A 13,319-nucleotide genomic window follows, 5' to 3' on the forward strand; every position below is an offset into this window, starting at 1 on the left:
GAACAGAAAATGGAAGTGAGGAAAAAACTATTTAATTTCTGTTGGCATAAATTCTTTAACTTTGCTGAATATACTTAATAGTTTTTACAAAGGACATGAAGCTCTTGTTTTTTTTTAAAGCAACCAAATTTATATAAGAGAATATAGAAAGGTAGGGTAGGTGGTAGTAATACCAAAAAAAGTTATTTTCCAAAGTTTTTTTTTTTTATTATCCCCCCCCCCCTCCTGTTTACTTCTGATATCAATGCCTCACACTCCATCCCAGTAGGTGGCGAAATATGCACCAAAGCTGGTTTTTATAACCGCCATTAAACGTTAAAGAAGAAGAAGAACGGAAGTGAGGTTGAAGCTGCCGCAGTGGATTGTGGGACATCGTGCCATATTGATACACGATAGAAATGGACGCGGGGTTTTTCCGCGTAAGTATTATATTCTTTTACAGCTATCGCAATATAAACGTCAAATACGTTGTTTTACACGCGTTATTCATCAGTTGGTTGATTAGTTGGTTGTTTTAAGGCTGTATTTCGTATGTTTATTGGAGTGCGGCTGTAATGGCGGCTGCGTGTGAGGACCTGACCATACTCAACAGATTAAACAGGAACAACGGATTTAAGGAACCCAGCGCGTTGAATTTCACAGTATCACTCTTATTCTTACAGATAAATTCCACTATAACATGATGTACTCTGGTTTGCGTAAAGTTAGATGAATTAAAATACATGCTGAAACCGAAAACCAGCCCGACAAATTCCGTGTTCTTGTACGAGAGCAAGCCGTCAGAGTCAGAATGAGCTTTCTTCGCCAAATGTGTGCAGACACATGGATTTTTTTTAGGAACTCTTAGTACAACCATTCATACATGTATGACATTGAGAAGAGAAATAACATTTAAATAAGACAAAGGGAAGAAAATTCAATAATAATGTGGTATACTAATGGAATAGAAGATTTATGTGTGAATATGTACGTTATATATTACACCCGTGTCAATGTCCTACTCAAATGGTGAAGGAATTCAGTTTATTTTCTGTCTCATACTGGAAATTATATATTAACCATAGAAAATTAGAATTTCTTGTATAATATATTGTTTTAATTGTGAATTTTTCTTGTTTCAGGGCACCAGTGCGGAGCAGGATAACCGCTTCAGCAACAAACACAAGAAACTTTTGAAGCAACTGAAGTTTGCAGAATGTCTGGAGAAGAAGGTAGAAAATATGGAAATATTTGTTGCGCAAATGTGTTCATAACACGTTGTTACCATAAATGTGCTGCATATTGAGGTTCCCTAAATTAAAAAAAATTAAAAAAATTCTTTCAAATAAAAAAAACACTCATGCATTAAATTGCTCAAATGTGTCAGTTTAGTTTGTTGCAAAAGTTTTCTATTTCAAATTAAATATTTCAAGTTAAAAATTAACTTGCATTTTGTATTTAAGTGTATTTTATGTCTATTTTATGTCTAACCAGTATTAAAGAAACAAAAATTGAACGGGAACTTAAAATAAAATAAACAATACTTTTATTCATCACTCTTGCATTAAATTGCTCTAAAGGGACAATAACGGTTTTTAAAAAAGTTTTCTATTTCAAATAAACGCTGTTCTATTCATCAAAGATTCCTTGTAGAACAATTATCCCAGTTTCCAAATATAATTTTAAGGAGAGCACCTCTGCTCAGAAATGATGATAGAGTTTAGAAGGATTAGGACTTCATGATTCAGGTGTTCATGATTGTTTTATAATTCGTTATTAGGTGGACATGACCAAGGTCAACCTGGAGGTCGTGAAGCCCTGGATAACCCAGCGTGTGACGGAGATCCTTGGCTTTGAGGATGATGTTGTCATCGAATTTGTCTTCAACCAGCTGGAGGAAAAGGTAGACGCCCGCTCTGCTCTTTCCCATTGTCCATTCACACATGCTGCAGTTATATATTAGATGTGTTTTGTTCTTTGGGAGGATGAGAGAAGGTTTGAAGATCAGTGCTGACAGTTATTTGAAACATTTGCCATGTGTAGATGTAACAGCTGAAAACATCTAACATCACAGTCTTTAAGTGTCTGTCTGGTTTTAAAAAGACAGGAAAGCGGGTAAAAATGATATTCTCTCTCTTTAGACATGATTTGTGACACCATTCCTTCTGAACAGCAATGTTCTAATGTTGATGTGATTTATGATTTAAAAGGCCTGAACCAATATGGATCTTATTCCTTGCATCTGAAGTATAGCACCAACTCCTAATTAGATCTCACCCGAGCCCAAAGTCTCTCTGAATCCAACTCTCCCTTGATGATGAGCTTTATTTTTTGAGGTGAGTTTTAAGCAGGGCTTGACATTGTGCCAGTGGTAGTCATTTCAGCTTTATCATTCGTGCCTTTCTTTTCTTATTTTAAACACAAAGGCCTGATTACCATTTTTTGATTACCAAAATGAAATAAAACCATTAAAGATTAAAAAGAGTAAGAAAATTACATTGCATGTGAGATGACAGCGCAGCACGACTTTGGTTAAAGATGGTTATTTTATTTAAATGGAATTTATTAGTCAGTACATGTTATTATTCTCCGTCTCAGTGACTAGCTGTACTATCAGTTATTTAACTATTCATTAGGTTTTTTGTATGATTGTGCATTTGTGCAAAAAAAAAAAAAAAAAAAAACGAGAGACACGTGACATTTTGCGTTTTTTATCAGTTTAGCTAAGCTCGGTTTATTATTCACTGTTTTAGTTTCTAAAGATTTTATTTTCAGGAAACTTTCACTGGGATTCCAGAGAGGTATTTGCTCCTATTAATGATTCTTATGATGAAGGTTTTTCTTTATTCTCATAAATAAAGAGGTGCTTTCAGTTTTTGTAATGGCATAGCCATACAATATCTTAAAGTAATTCTTCAGGATCAGTACAGGATACGTTTTGATCAACAGCATTTGTGGAGTAATATCAGGTTCCTAAAAAAATAATTAAGTTATCCTTTACTTTGCTTTAAGGGCAAAGGTTCTCAAAAAGGATCGGGGTCTCTGCAAACTGCCACAGGGGACACTTGATGACTTAATTATTGAAAAAATTTAAAGAAATCTCAAAATAAATTCGTAAATTTAAATCTTTCCTCCAATAATTTTTAAGAAAATTTTTTTGAATTTTACATCTTATAGAATCACAAAATTAATAGTTTTATTAATTGAACATAAAAACTCAAAAGTTTGAAAAAAAGCTGCATTGTCATAGTCACAGACACCAGAGGCAATATCTCCGCTAATATGGCCAATATGGGTAGGCCTTTGGACAGAGAACCACTGTTTTAGGGTTTACCAAAAAAAAAAAAAAAAATGTGTGTATATGTATTTTTATATATATATAATGCTGAAGGATGCAAACGAATCATTATTTTGAGTCCTTGGTCTAAAAAAACATGGAAAGCACTTAAGTTATTCCTCAGATGCTGTCATTGGAGCTTAACCTGTATTGGACCAGAAGCATTTGTTTAAATCATTTTAGAACACCGGGTGCTCAGTCCTGCTCTTGGAGATCTACTTTATTGCAAAATTCAGGGTCCAACCCTATTCTTATGTCTAAACTCTGGTATAACGTACATCTTCAGGAGCGTGACTCAGCACCCCTGTCCTTAGCACATGGATCTTATAGATTTATTTTCCTCTTCATTTGTTGTAAATAAAGAGTTTTCCATGCCTTGTGTACTCATTATTGCTTGTTCGTTTCTTGCAATTTAGATAAATGATATAGCATTAAACTCAAGGTGATTGAGTGTGATGCAGTAGTGAGGCGGAGGCCAGCCAATGGAGCGCCTTTCTCCGCCCCCCCCAGCCCACAGAGCCTGCGCCACTCACACCGAAGACAACGGGACTGTTCTTGCTTTGTGGGGTTTTGATGCACTCTGTTTGTGGACTGTAATGTTTCTATCTCTCAGGAGTTTGATATTGCACAGGAAGAGACAGCCCTAGTGGTGGGGGAGGGTCTTATTGCTCCTTGACGAGGCAATGTGAACTGGGAGGGTACATCTCAGTTCAGATGATAACATTTATACATGTAATGCATGCTTTAAAGGCAGTTTATTCATTTTAGAAGTGTTTTTGTTCCCTTTATACAGTTGGTCTATTAGTAAGAATAACATTCAGCTGTTGGTTTTGAGACATTTTTGAGGCCCGCTGGTACTGGGCTCTTGATGAAAAGCAGCTGTTTACTTATGTTCAGGAAGGGAAGGTGTAGGTAGACTTTCAGAGCTCAGCACTATGGTTCTGTGTCAGTATTAACTGCTTGGTTTCTTCCCCTCTTTCTTCCTCTCTGCTGTTTGTGTTGCAGAATCCAGATGGAAAGATGATGCAGATTAATTTGACTGGGTTTCTGAATGGGAAGAACGCTCGAGAGTTCATGAAAGACCTCTGGCCGCTGTTGCTAAGCGCCCAGGAGAACATCGCTGGTATTCCATCTGCCTTCCTGGAGCAGAAGAAAGAGGAGATCAAACAGAGACAGGTGACGAAGAGCAAGAAGCTGCATACTGATTGTGATTGGGTTTTATTGGTTGGATTTTGATTGGGTTAATGTGGTTGTGTTTGTATGATTGTATGTGTACAACATGTTTGTATACTACAAGTTGAGTGTTTAAGTTTTTCTTATCTTTGATGTTCAGATCGAACAGGAGAAACTTGCCTCTCTGAAAAAAATAGATGAAGATAAAAGAGAGAAGGAGAGCAAAGAAAGAGCTCAGTCAAAAAGCCCTAAAAGGTTGGTTAGTCAGTCAACATGAAACTTGAGTGAAATGGCTATTTGGCACGTTTGCCATTGTAAATAAAGGATATTTTAAATTGGCCTTGTGCTTAACTGCTTTTTTTTTTCTGGTTGACCATTGTTCCCAGGAGGAAGTCCCGCTCTCCTGTGAAGCGTGACCGTAAGCCCAGTCCCTCTCGATCTCCTCGCCGAAAACTGAGCCCGGCTGGCTCGCCGCCTTCCAGTCCACTCAATCATAAAGAAGAACCAAAGCAAGAACCGGACCAATCAGAGAGCTCCAAACCAGAGCCGCTTGTTCAGGAGGCTTCCTCTACTAGGTAACTGTGGAAACCTGACGTTGCACAATGGCCTCCTAATATATTAGACTTTTGACAATAAAAGAACTTTGTTTAGAAAATCAGAAATGTTCTTTCGTGTAAATTCCATTTTGGGCCTCAAGGAGTGACTTTATTTTACTGAAAATAGTGCATAAAACTGCCTTTCTGCAGGATGTATTTTATTCATTGATTTTGATCCATTCTATTTGTCAGTGATCTAGTGGGTGAAATGAAGCCAGACTCCGTGTCTGAGGCTGTGAAAGAGTCTTCTCCAGATAAAATATCCAAATCGGAAGACAAGCCCAAACCTAGAGACCGAGACAGAGAGAAGGGTGGACGTAGAGATCGCCCACACCACCGCTCCCGTTCACCTCGTTCTCGTAGACGACCTCGATCCCGCTCTAGGTTAGTCTTGTCTCTGATGGTGAAAGCCATGTGATTTCTTATCCTAGTTCCTTTTGTTTATCTGCTAATGTGATCGAACTAGGAGTTAAGCTAATGTCTCTGCCTCTAGGTCTTTCTCTCCTCGTCGCAGAACTAGTCCCAGGAGGCGAATCTCTCCAAGACGTAGGAGCCCTCCTAGACGGCAACCGCCCTCTAGGCATAGACGTAGCCGTTCACCTGTCCGCAGGTCAGGAATTTTTTTTATTTTTATAAAAATAGTACTTTTATGTAGCCACGATGCATAAATTGACATTTAAGACTTATAATTGTTACAAGAAGTTAAAATTGCAAATAAATGCTGTTCTTTGAAGAAGAATGTTAATTTAAAAAAAAAAGGTATCACTGTTTCCACGAAAATATTTAGCAGCTCTGCTTGATTCTAATAAGAAATGTTTCTTGAGGACCAAATCAGCATATTAGAATAATTTCTGAAAGATCATGAGACTGATTTTCCATCACAGGAATAAATAACATTTCAAAATGTTTAAAAGAGAGAATTTTTAATTGTTTCCTAATATTAAGGTTTTTACTGTATTTTTTTTATCAAATCCACGATGGATGAGCATAAGCCTTTTAAAAACATTTACAACGGTAAACGGTGGTATAAAAAAAAAAAAAACGGTAAACGGTGGTGTTAAGCCACAATGATGTTCTCATGTCTTTTACTCTTCTTTTTACTCAACTTTATACAGATACAGTCTGTTTTCACTTAAACTGCTAGAAGTTAGGTCAACTGTTGTTTACCTGAACCTGTTTGTCCATCAGGCGGCGCTCTCGCTCCCGGTCCTTCTCTGGTAGTTCATCCTCTCATTCACCCCATAAGAGAGCAGGGAAACGGGGGTCAGCTACCCCACCCAGAAAACTTCCACGTCGCTCTGACCCCTCCAGCCCTTCCAGAAGACGAGGTCGTAGTCCCTCAGGACTAGACACCAGCCCTTCAGGTTACATTTTCAAAATCACTTTTGTTATGCCTTTTGAAATGATTTAAAGATGATTTTAAAATGTACTTCAGATTATAGTTGATTATTTATGATCAAAGTAAAAATGGTTCTCCTCCAGTGCCATGCTGCTTGTAGGATATTAGGCAGTGAAATGATTCTGACTGTAATGCGTCTAAAAATTTCAGCTGTGAAGCACAGGCCTGGTGGAAGAAACGACTCTCCTTCTCCTAAACCCAGACGGTCGGATGCATCAGATTCCGGTGAGATTTATCTCTTTAACATGTTTTTGTGCATGTCAGAAAGGTATACATATGCAAGACTTCTAGACAGAACCCTGTCTGGCTGGCTTTTTGTTATACTTTAATATGTGTTGCCCAAGAAGTGTGTAAAAATAACATGATGAACTGATGTAATAGATTCTGCAGCTCATGAGTTTCTTCTGTTCATCAAAACGATGAGGGGAGGGTGCATGTTATGGGCGTGTTTGTGTGTCGCTGTATGTTTTTGCACATCATGGGTGTGTGATGGTGGGCACATGGCTGTTTCTTGGGCACTGAAGGACTCCACTGCTTTGCATTTCAGAGGAGGAGAAGGTGGGCAAAGAGTCAACAGCAGATTCTGTCCCGCAGCGACGTCAGTATCGCAGACAGAATCAGCAGACCTCTTCAGGTTACCACCATTTCTTATGCTCCATCTCACACACACGTTTGTCCTCCCTTCTTCCCTTCCCTTCTCTCTTTCACTTCCTCTCACACCTGTGCTTGCAATAATGAATCTTTTTGGTTGTGGAAAATGTATTCTAGTAGAGGTTTGATTTAGAACTGATAATCACTGTTGTTTTTTTTTTCTTTAAGACTCTGGCTCATCATCTTCCTCTGAAGATGAAGGTTCAAGGAGACCGAATAGGGGGGGAGGTGCGAGGAATGGAGAAATCAGAAGGCGGCGGAGCCGTTCACCTGCATCACCACGGAGACGGCAAAGAGATGCATCACCAAGGTAAAAAAATCAATCATATTTGCATGTACTTAACATTTGCATTTGAATTGGGTTACCCTCCTGAGGTCTTTACAGTCGTGGCTAAAAGTATTGGCAGTGGCACAAATTTTGTTTTGCAAATTTTTTCAGATTAATTCCTTAAATGTATTCGCTATTGATTCCTATAATCCCTTATTTAATGCCAGTGTTTGTCAAATCAAACTGACAAGTTCTTATAGAGATTGTAGAAGTAATACATGATTTGCTTGACACAGAAAAACAAGTTGTTTTTTGTTGTTTGTTTGTTGGAAGCTCATGCTTTATATTATGAGAACAAACCTCATTGCTTTGCTTGGGTTTTGTAAAAACAAAAAAAACAAACAAAAAAATAATTTTTATATTTGGCTGCATTATAAGACTCTTGAACTTACAACCAGTTAAAAAATGGAAGAAAAATAGGGAATTATTATTTTTAAAGTCTTTTTTAATTATCATTGAGATGTACATTCTAATGTACAACAGAACTATTTCTTTCACAATATCTTCAAGTTAAAGCGAACCTCTATTTGGACGGGTTTCTGTAAAGACTTTTCAGTTGCTGTGTATATGATATGACGATAGTTATTCTCAAATCAAAAGGTAAAATGCTCATGAAGAGACTGAGCAGTTGTGGAGATGAAGTACACATGTTCGTATCTTAACATCATGAGGCGACAGAGGCTGAAAACACTGACCGTTTGATATACACAGACAGTAGTCCATATCACTGTTTGATATGTGTATTAACATTGTTATTCATTTAAAATGGGGAAAATTCTGTGACCTTCCATAATTAAATTTTCAATCAATTTCAATAAATGTAAGCAAATTTATGAATCAGAATCAATACCCAGCCCTGTCGTTCACTCTCAACTGAAAGATTGACTCCCTCTCTCTCTTCTTTCAGAAAGAGGCGTTCTCCATCACCTTCTGGCCGCAGACATCGTTCACCTTCTCCTGTTCGCCGCCGAAGATCACCCTCTCCTCCCCCAAGACGCAGGTATAGTCCAACTGAGTTTTTGTTGTTGTTGTGAAGACTTTGACTTTACTCATTCTTAATCCCTTTCTCCTGTCCTTCCTGTGTCAGATCTCCATCTCCACCTCACCGGCGCTTCACTCCCCCAATCCAGCGCCGATACAGTCCCTCCCCTCCCCCAGCTCAAAAGAGACGCTCATCAGGGTCTCCTCCCAAGCGCAGAAGATCTCCATCCCCCGTGTCCAAGCGTAGAGGGTCTCCTTCACCTGTGTCCAAGCGCAGAGGATCTCCATCACCTTTGTCCAAGCGTAGAGGGTCTCCTTCACCTTTGTCCAAGCATAGAGGGTCTCCTTCACCTTTGTCCAAGCGCAGAGGGTCTCCCTCACCCGTTGCTAAGCGCAGAGGGTCTCCCTCACCCGTTGCTAAGCGCAGAGGGTCTCCCTCACCCGTTGCTAAGCGCAGAGGGTCTCCCTCACCCGTTGCTAAGCGCAGAGGGTCTCCCTCACCCGTTGCTAAGCGCAGAGGGTCTCCCTCTCCTGTGGCCAAACGTCGGTCCTCTCGATCCCCGAAACGGAGTCGTGGCAGTAGTCCAGGAAAAAGACGTACTCCACCCTCCTCTGCTTCACCCCGCCACCGTAGAAGCTCTCCAAATCCTCCTGCAACCCAACGGGGCAGAGATAGTCGCTCTTCTCCCTCTGCACATAGCACACGAGTGTCTTCCAGTCCTCCAGCTCGATACGGCCCCTCTGGTTCATCCCCACAGAGACAAAGACGCCAGACGTCCCCGTCTCAAAGTAGTACCAGACCCATTCGCAGGGTTTCTCGCACACCAGAGCCACGCAAATCTCAGAGGTATGTTTTCTCTTAGCGCCCCACCTCTATTTGTGTAACACAAGTGATGATCTCTGAATGACTATCTATTCCGGTCAATTTGTAGAGGTTCTCAGAGCCCCCAACCAGTAAGGAGGCAGGTTTCACGGTCACCATCTGCTTCTCCTCCACCTGCTCCGACGGCCCTCAAGCGGCCTGCTTCAGTCTCCCCTTCTCGCTCTGCTAGCCGTTCTCCACCTCCACCTGCCAAAAAGAGCAGCAGTGTCTCCCCGAGCCCATCACCTAACAAGGTACAACACACCAGCCCAAGCCCAGGGTCCAGAGAGCTTCTAAAACTAGATTTGTTTTTGGTTCAGTGGTTCATTTTTTTTATAAATGGATTCTATTGAAATAGCTGTATTTTGAAAAAACTACTGCTAAAGGTGTTAAAAACAGTATTAAAATATTTAAGATAATTAAGATTATAGAATGATTTAGCTTGAAGTCAAAATGTTTTCTTTTTGTTGGTTCTGTAGAACTCTGATGCAGAAGGTAGTAAGAAGAAGAAAAAGAAGAAAGAAAAGAAACACAAGAAAGAGAAGAAGCACAAGAAGCATAAGAAACAGAAAAAGGAGAAGAGTGGAGAAGAAAAGAGTGGAGGGGCAGGAGGAGGACACGGACAGGAAGCAGAGCCAGACTCTGACCAGAAAAAGGTGAAGTTACACTTTTAAAGCTGTATGAACACTCAATATAAAATAGTCTGGTTATATAAAAGTATCTTTATCCATCCCTATTTTTAATATCCATTAATACTAGAGATGTTCCGATACCCTTTTTCTCTTCCCGATACCGATTCCGATACCTGGGCTCAGGGTATCGGCCGATACCGAGTACTGATCCGATACCTGGGTGTGTATCTGTATATACAGCTGTATATACTACTAGCCCTGTGTAAATTGCTAGAATTCTTTTTATGGTGTGCTTCAGACAGATCCCTCAATAAAACATGAACAAATACATGGTGAACTACTGTATTTATTACAGTATTTTTATTATCTAACATGAATTTGACAGTATTTATTTTCATATGCAAAAAAGAACTTCAAATGCAGCCAAAAATCTAACACCGCAAACTAAAAAAGGTATTTAAGTTTTACAATATAACTGTATAAAAAAAACTGCAACAAATAAGTCTAGGAATATAAAAAAAGATCTATTAATCAGATAATCTCTTTACAACAAAACAAGTAAAAAACAAGCAACCATCTAGGCATAATTATTATTATTATAGAGACGTATTATTATTACTGTAGGCTACAACAGTAGCTTTATATATTGTCAATTTACTCATGTAAACCAAACATTTATTTTAATGGGCTGCCATGAAGATCTTTGAGTGTCTGTGTTTATGATATGACAGTATTCTCAAATGAAACGGTAAATTCTCATGAAGTGACGGTTTATGCGTTCCTGTCCTCATGACACACAGCAGAGACTACAAAACAGCGAGCTCTCGCGCATCTGTGCCAGTCACCCACAGAGATGTAGATTTTGCGGGAGTAATATTTAAATAGTATTTTGCAGTTTAATATTCACAGACACTAGTATATATTCGGCTACTGTCTGGAGCCCTGCGCTTTGACTTACACGGAAGCGACTGAACGCAGCTGCCGGTACTGAATATACTTGAGAGTCTGTAACTACCGGTACTACAGAGACATACTGCTAACCACTGATCTATAATATAGAAGCGGCTTCACTGTCTTTTGGCAGTTTAGAATGTGATGAGTGATCCAGTCATATATAGATCAGGGCTGCTAACGCGTTTTCATTTCTTCTTCGCTGCTCTAAACAGGGGTTGCTTGTGGCAACACAGCACAACTTCCTGTGTTTTCAATGCATTTTGAGCAGCGAAGAAGAACCGTGCAGCAGTTAGGCAAAGCTTGCGGTCATAACTAGGTATTTTTTAAGAAAATGGTATCGGATCGGTATATGGGTTCATGTACTCGCCGATGCCGATGCCAGAATTTGTTGTGGTATCGGAGATATTTCCGATACTAGTATCGGAATCGGAACAACTCTAATTCATATTTATTTTTATTTTTTTTAGTGCTCACCAAGGCTATTTACTTGGTCAAAAGTACAGTAGTAACAGTAATTTTGTGAAATGGTATTAAAATAGAAAAGATAAATTGTAATCTATTTTCAAATGTATTTTATTCCTATGATGGCATTTTACAGTGGCCATTACGTCATTCTTCAGTGTCACATGATTCAGAAATCATTCTAATATTCTTGTTTGGTGCTTAAACATTTTAAATCAATGTTGAAAACAGGTGTGTTGTTTAATGTTTTTGTGGAAACAGTGATACTTTCTCAGAATTCTTTGCAGAAAGTTAGAAACAACAGCATTTATTTGAAACGCTTGCAAAATGTAACAAATCTATTGTTTAGAAATCTTTACTGTCACTTTTGATCGATTTTCTTTGTTTACCCCTAAAGTTTTGAACCGTAGTCTAAATGGACTGGAGACATTTGACTGCAACTTTAACAAGAAGAACTTCTCTAGAGAGAAAAGATCTTACAAGGTGTTTATATTGTGAAATAATATTATGCTTGAGTCAGACATAATTAATGCTACCTTTCCTGAAGGAATCAGAGAGTGAAGTAGAAGACAGTTTGGATGATCTGGAGAAGCAACTACGTGAGAAAGCTCTTCGCTCAATGAGGAAGGCCCAGATGTCTCCATCATCCCAGTCCTGAGGAAATATCCACCACATCCCACATTTCCATCTTTTTCTTCCACTCTCTGCATTTTAAATGTTTGATGTTGGTTCAGCCTTAGAATGTACAAATTGTTAAAATTCTCCCTAGACTTTTGTTTGTTTGGACTTTTTTTGGGGGGCATGTTTATTGCTGAGGCGTTTTATGATGTAGAAAAAGACTGAGCAGTTTCTTCATCAGATTCTGCCCTCTTTTCCACCCTTAAATACTGTCGAAAAACCGTTTATCCAAAAACAAACCTTTTTTAGTCCCCACCCCACCCTCATAATTCCTGTGTTGCTTTTACGGTCACGATGAAACAAATGAAAAGCTTACTTGCAGTTCTGAGTAAATGATGTACAAGTTAGCCTATGGATTCTCTCTTCACTTCAGCAGGACTTTTTACGAGAGTTTTGTTTGCATGGACAGCAGACCCTGGTGTGTTTGTCCTCTTGTGTGCATGATCCATAAACCAAAATGCCCAGAGAGCTAATCCAGAAAGCTGCTCTCTCTGTTCACCTGAGCATTGTGGCAGTGTTTAAGCTCTAATGTGCACATGAGAACAAATCAGTTAAGTCTGTTTTCATCCTTTTTTTTTGCTTTATATTTTTTGTAACCTAAGTTGTGTTTGAAATTGTTGAACCCTGCAGTAATTTCTGGCTTTGAACAAAGTCGCATTAAAATGAAAAAAAAAAATTGTCTCAAATCCTTTTACATATGCAGTTTGATATTCCCTTTAAATTAAACGAAATTGACTAAATTACAAACCCAGTATTGTTGGATGCAGACCGCTTTACATACATCACATTAGGGATGCGTACAGGTTGTTTTAAATATGTTTACTCGTCAGTTGTGGTCTGGAAAGTTCTGTGGAAAGCATGTGGTGTCCCGGGTCTGGTGATGACGCATGATGATCCAACTGCTGTACGTGTGTTATGTTATCTTGTGTCATCACCTTAGCCTTACTTAATGACAAATCTTAAGTCAATGACTACTAGTCACGGATGAAAGCTCAGTGAGTCCTTATTGTGTAGTGTGATTAACAAGGACTGATCTGCAAAAACTGACCAAGGCCACACTGTTTATGCCTTGTTTGTTATTTTATAGTGCCACCTGCTTCCTAACTGACCACAGGCAGCTGTGGGAATACATAGGTGTTTAAGAGATACATGAGGTCTGTCTTTATCAATGTCCCTAGAGGACAGACTAAGCTAGGAGAGCTTTCTTTCTGGATCAGCTATGCTTTTCTGTGCAGTGTGCTGGAAGATCATTGTTAATAACAACGGCCTTAACAGTAACACTCAATC

The 13,319-nt window shown here is 39.1% G+C and overlaps 1 protein-coding gene across 3 annotated transcripts; it reads left to right on the forward strand.

Annotated features, from left to right (window-relative positions):
• Nucleotides 1–303: 303 nt before the first annotated feature.
• LOC113095737 (serine/arginine repetitive matrix protein 1-like) lies at nt 304–12,713 on the forward strand. Of its 3 annotated transcripts, none has more exons than XM_026261092.1 (17): nt 304–419; nt 1,122–1,211; nt 1,760–1,882; nt 4,322–4,492; nt 4,650–4,744; nt 4,876–5,064; nt 5,278–5,469; nt 5,579–5,695; nt 6,274–6,449; nt 6,635–6,709; nt 7,032–7,118; nt 7,304–7,445; nt 8,371–8,463; nt 8,551–9,291; nt 9,377–9,560; nt 9,786–9,962; nt 11,902–12,713. In XM_026261092.1, exons 1-17 carry the CDS (start codon nt 399–401, stop codon nt 12,010–12,012), a joined length of 2,784 nt encoding a protein of 927 aa, XP_026116877.1. In that variant the 5' UTR covers nt 304–398; the 3' UTR covers nt 12,013–12,713. The 3 variants fall into 3 exon arrangements, with proteins under 3 accessions (XP_026116877.1, XP_026116878.1, XP_026116879.1); XM_026261093.1 differs by having other exon boundaries at nt 11,909–12,713; XM_026261094.1 differs by lacking the exons at nt 304–419; nt 1,122–1,211; nt 1,760–1,882 and adding an exon at nt 1,958–2,315.
• The last annotated feature ends 606 nt before the right edge of the window (nt 12,714–13,319 follow it).

This window comes from Carassius auratus, unplaced genomic scaffold, assembly GCF_003368295.1.
Source record: "Carassius auratus strain Wakin unplaced genomic scaffold, ASM336829v1 scaf_tig00215781, whole genome shotgun sequence".
Lineage (NCBI taxonomy): Eukaryota > Metazoa > Chordata > Actinopteri > Cypriniformes > Cyprinidae > Carassius > Carassius auratus.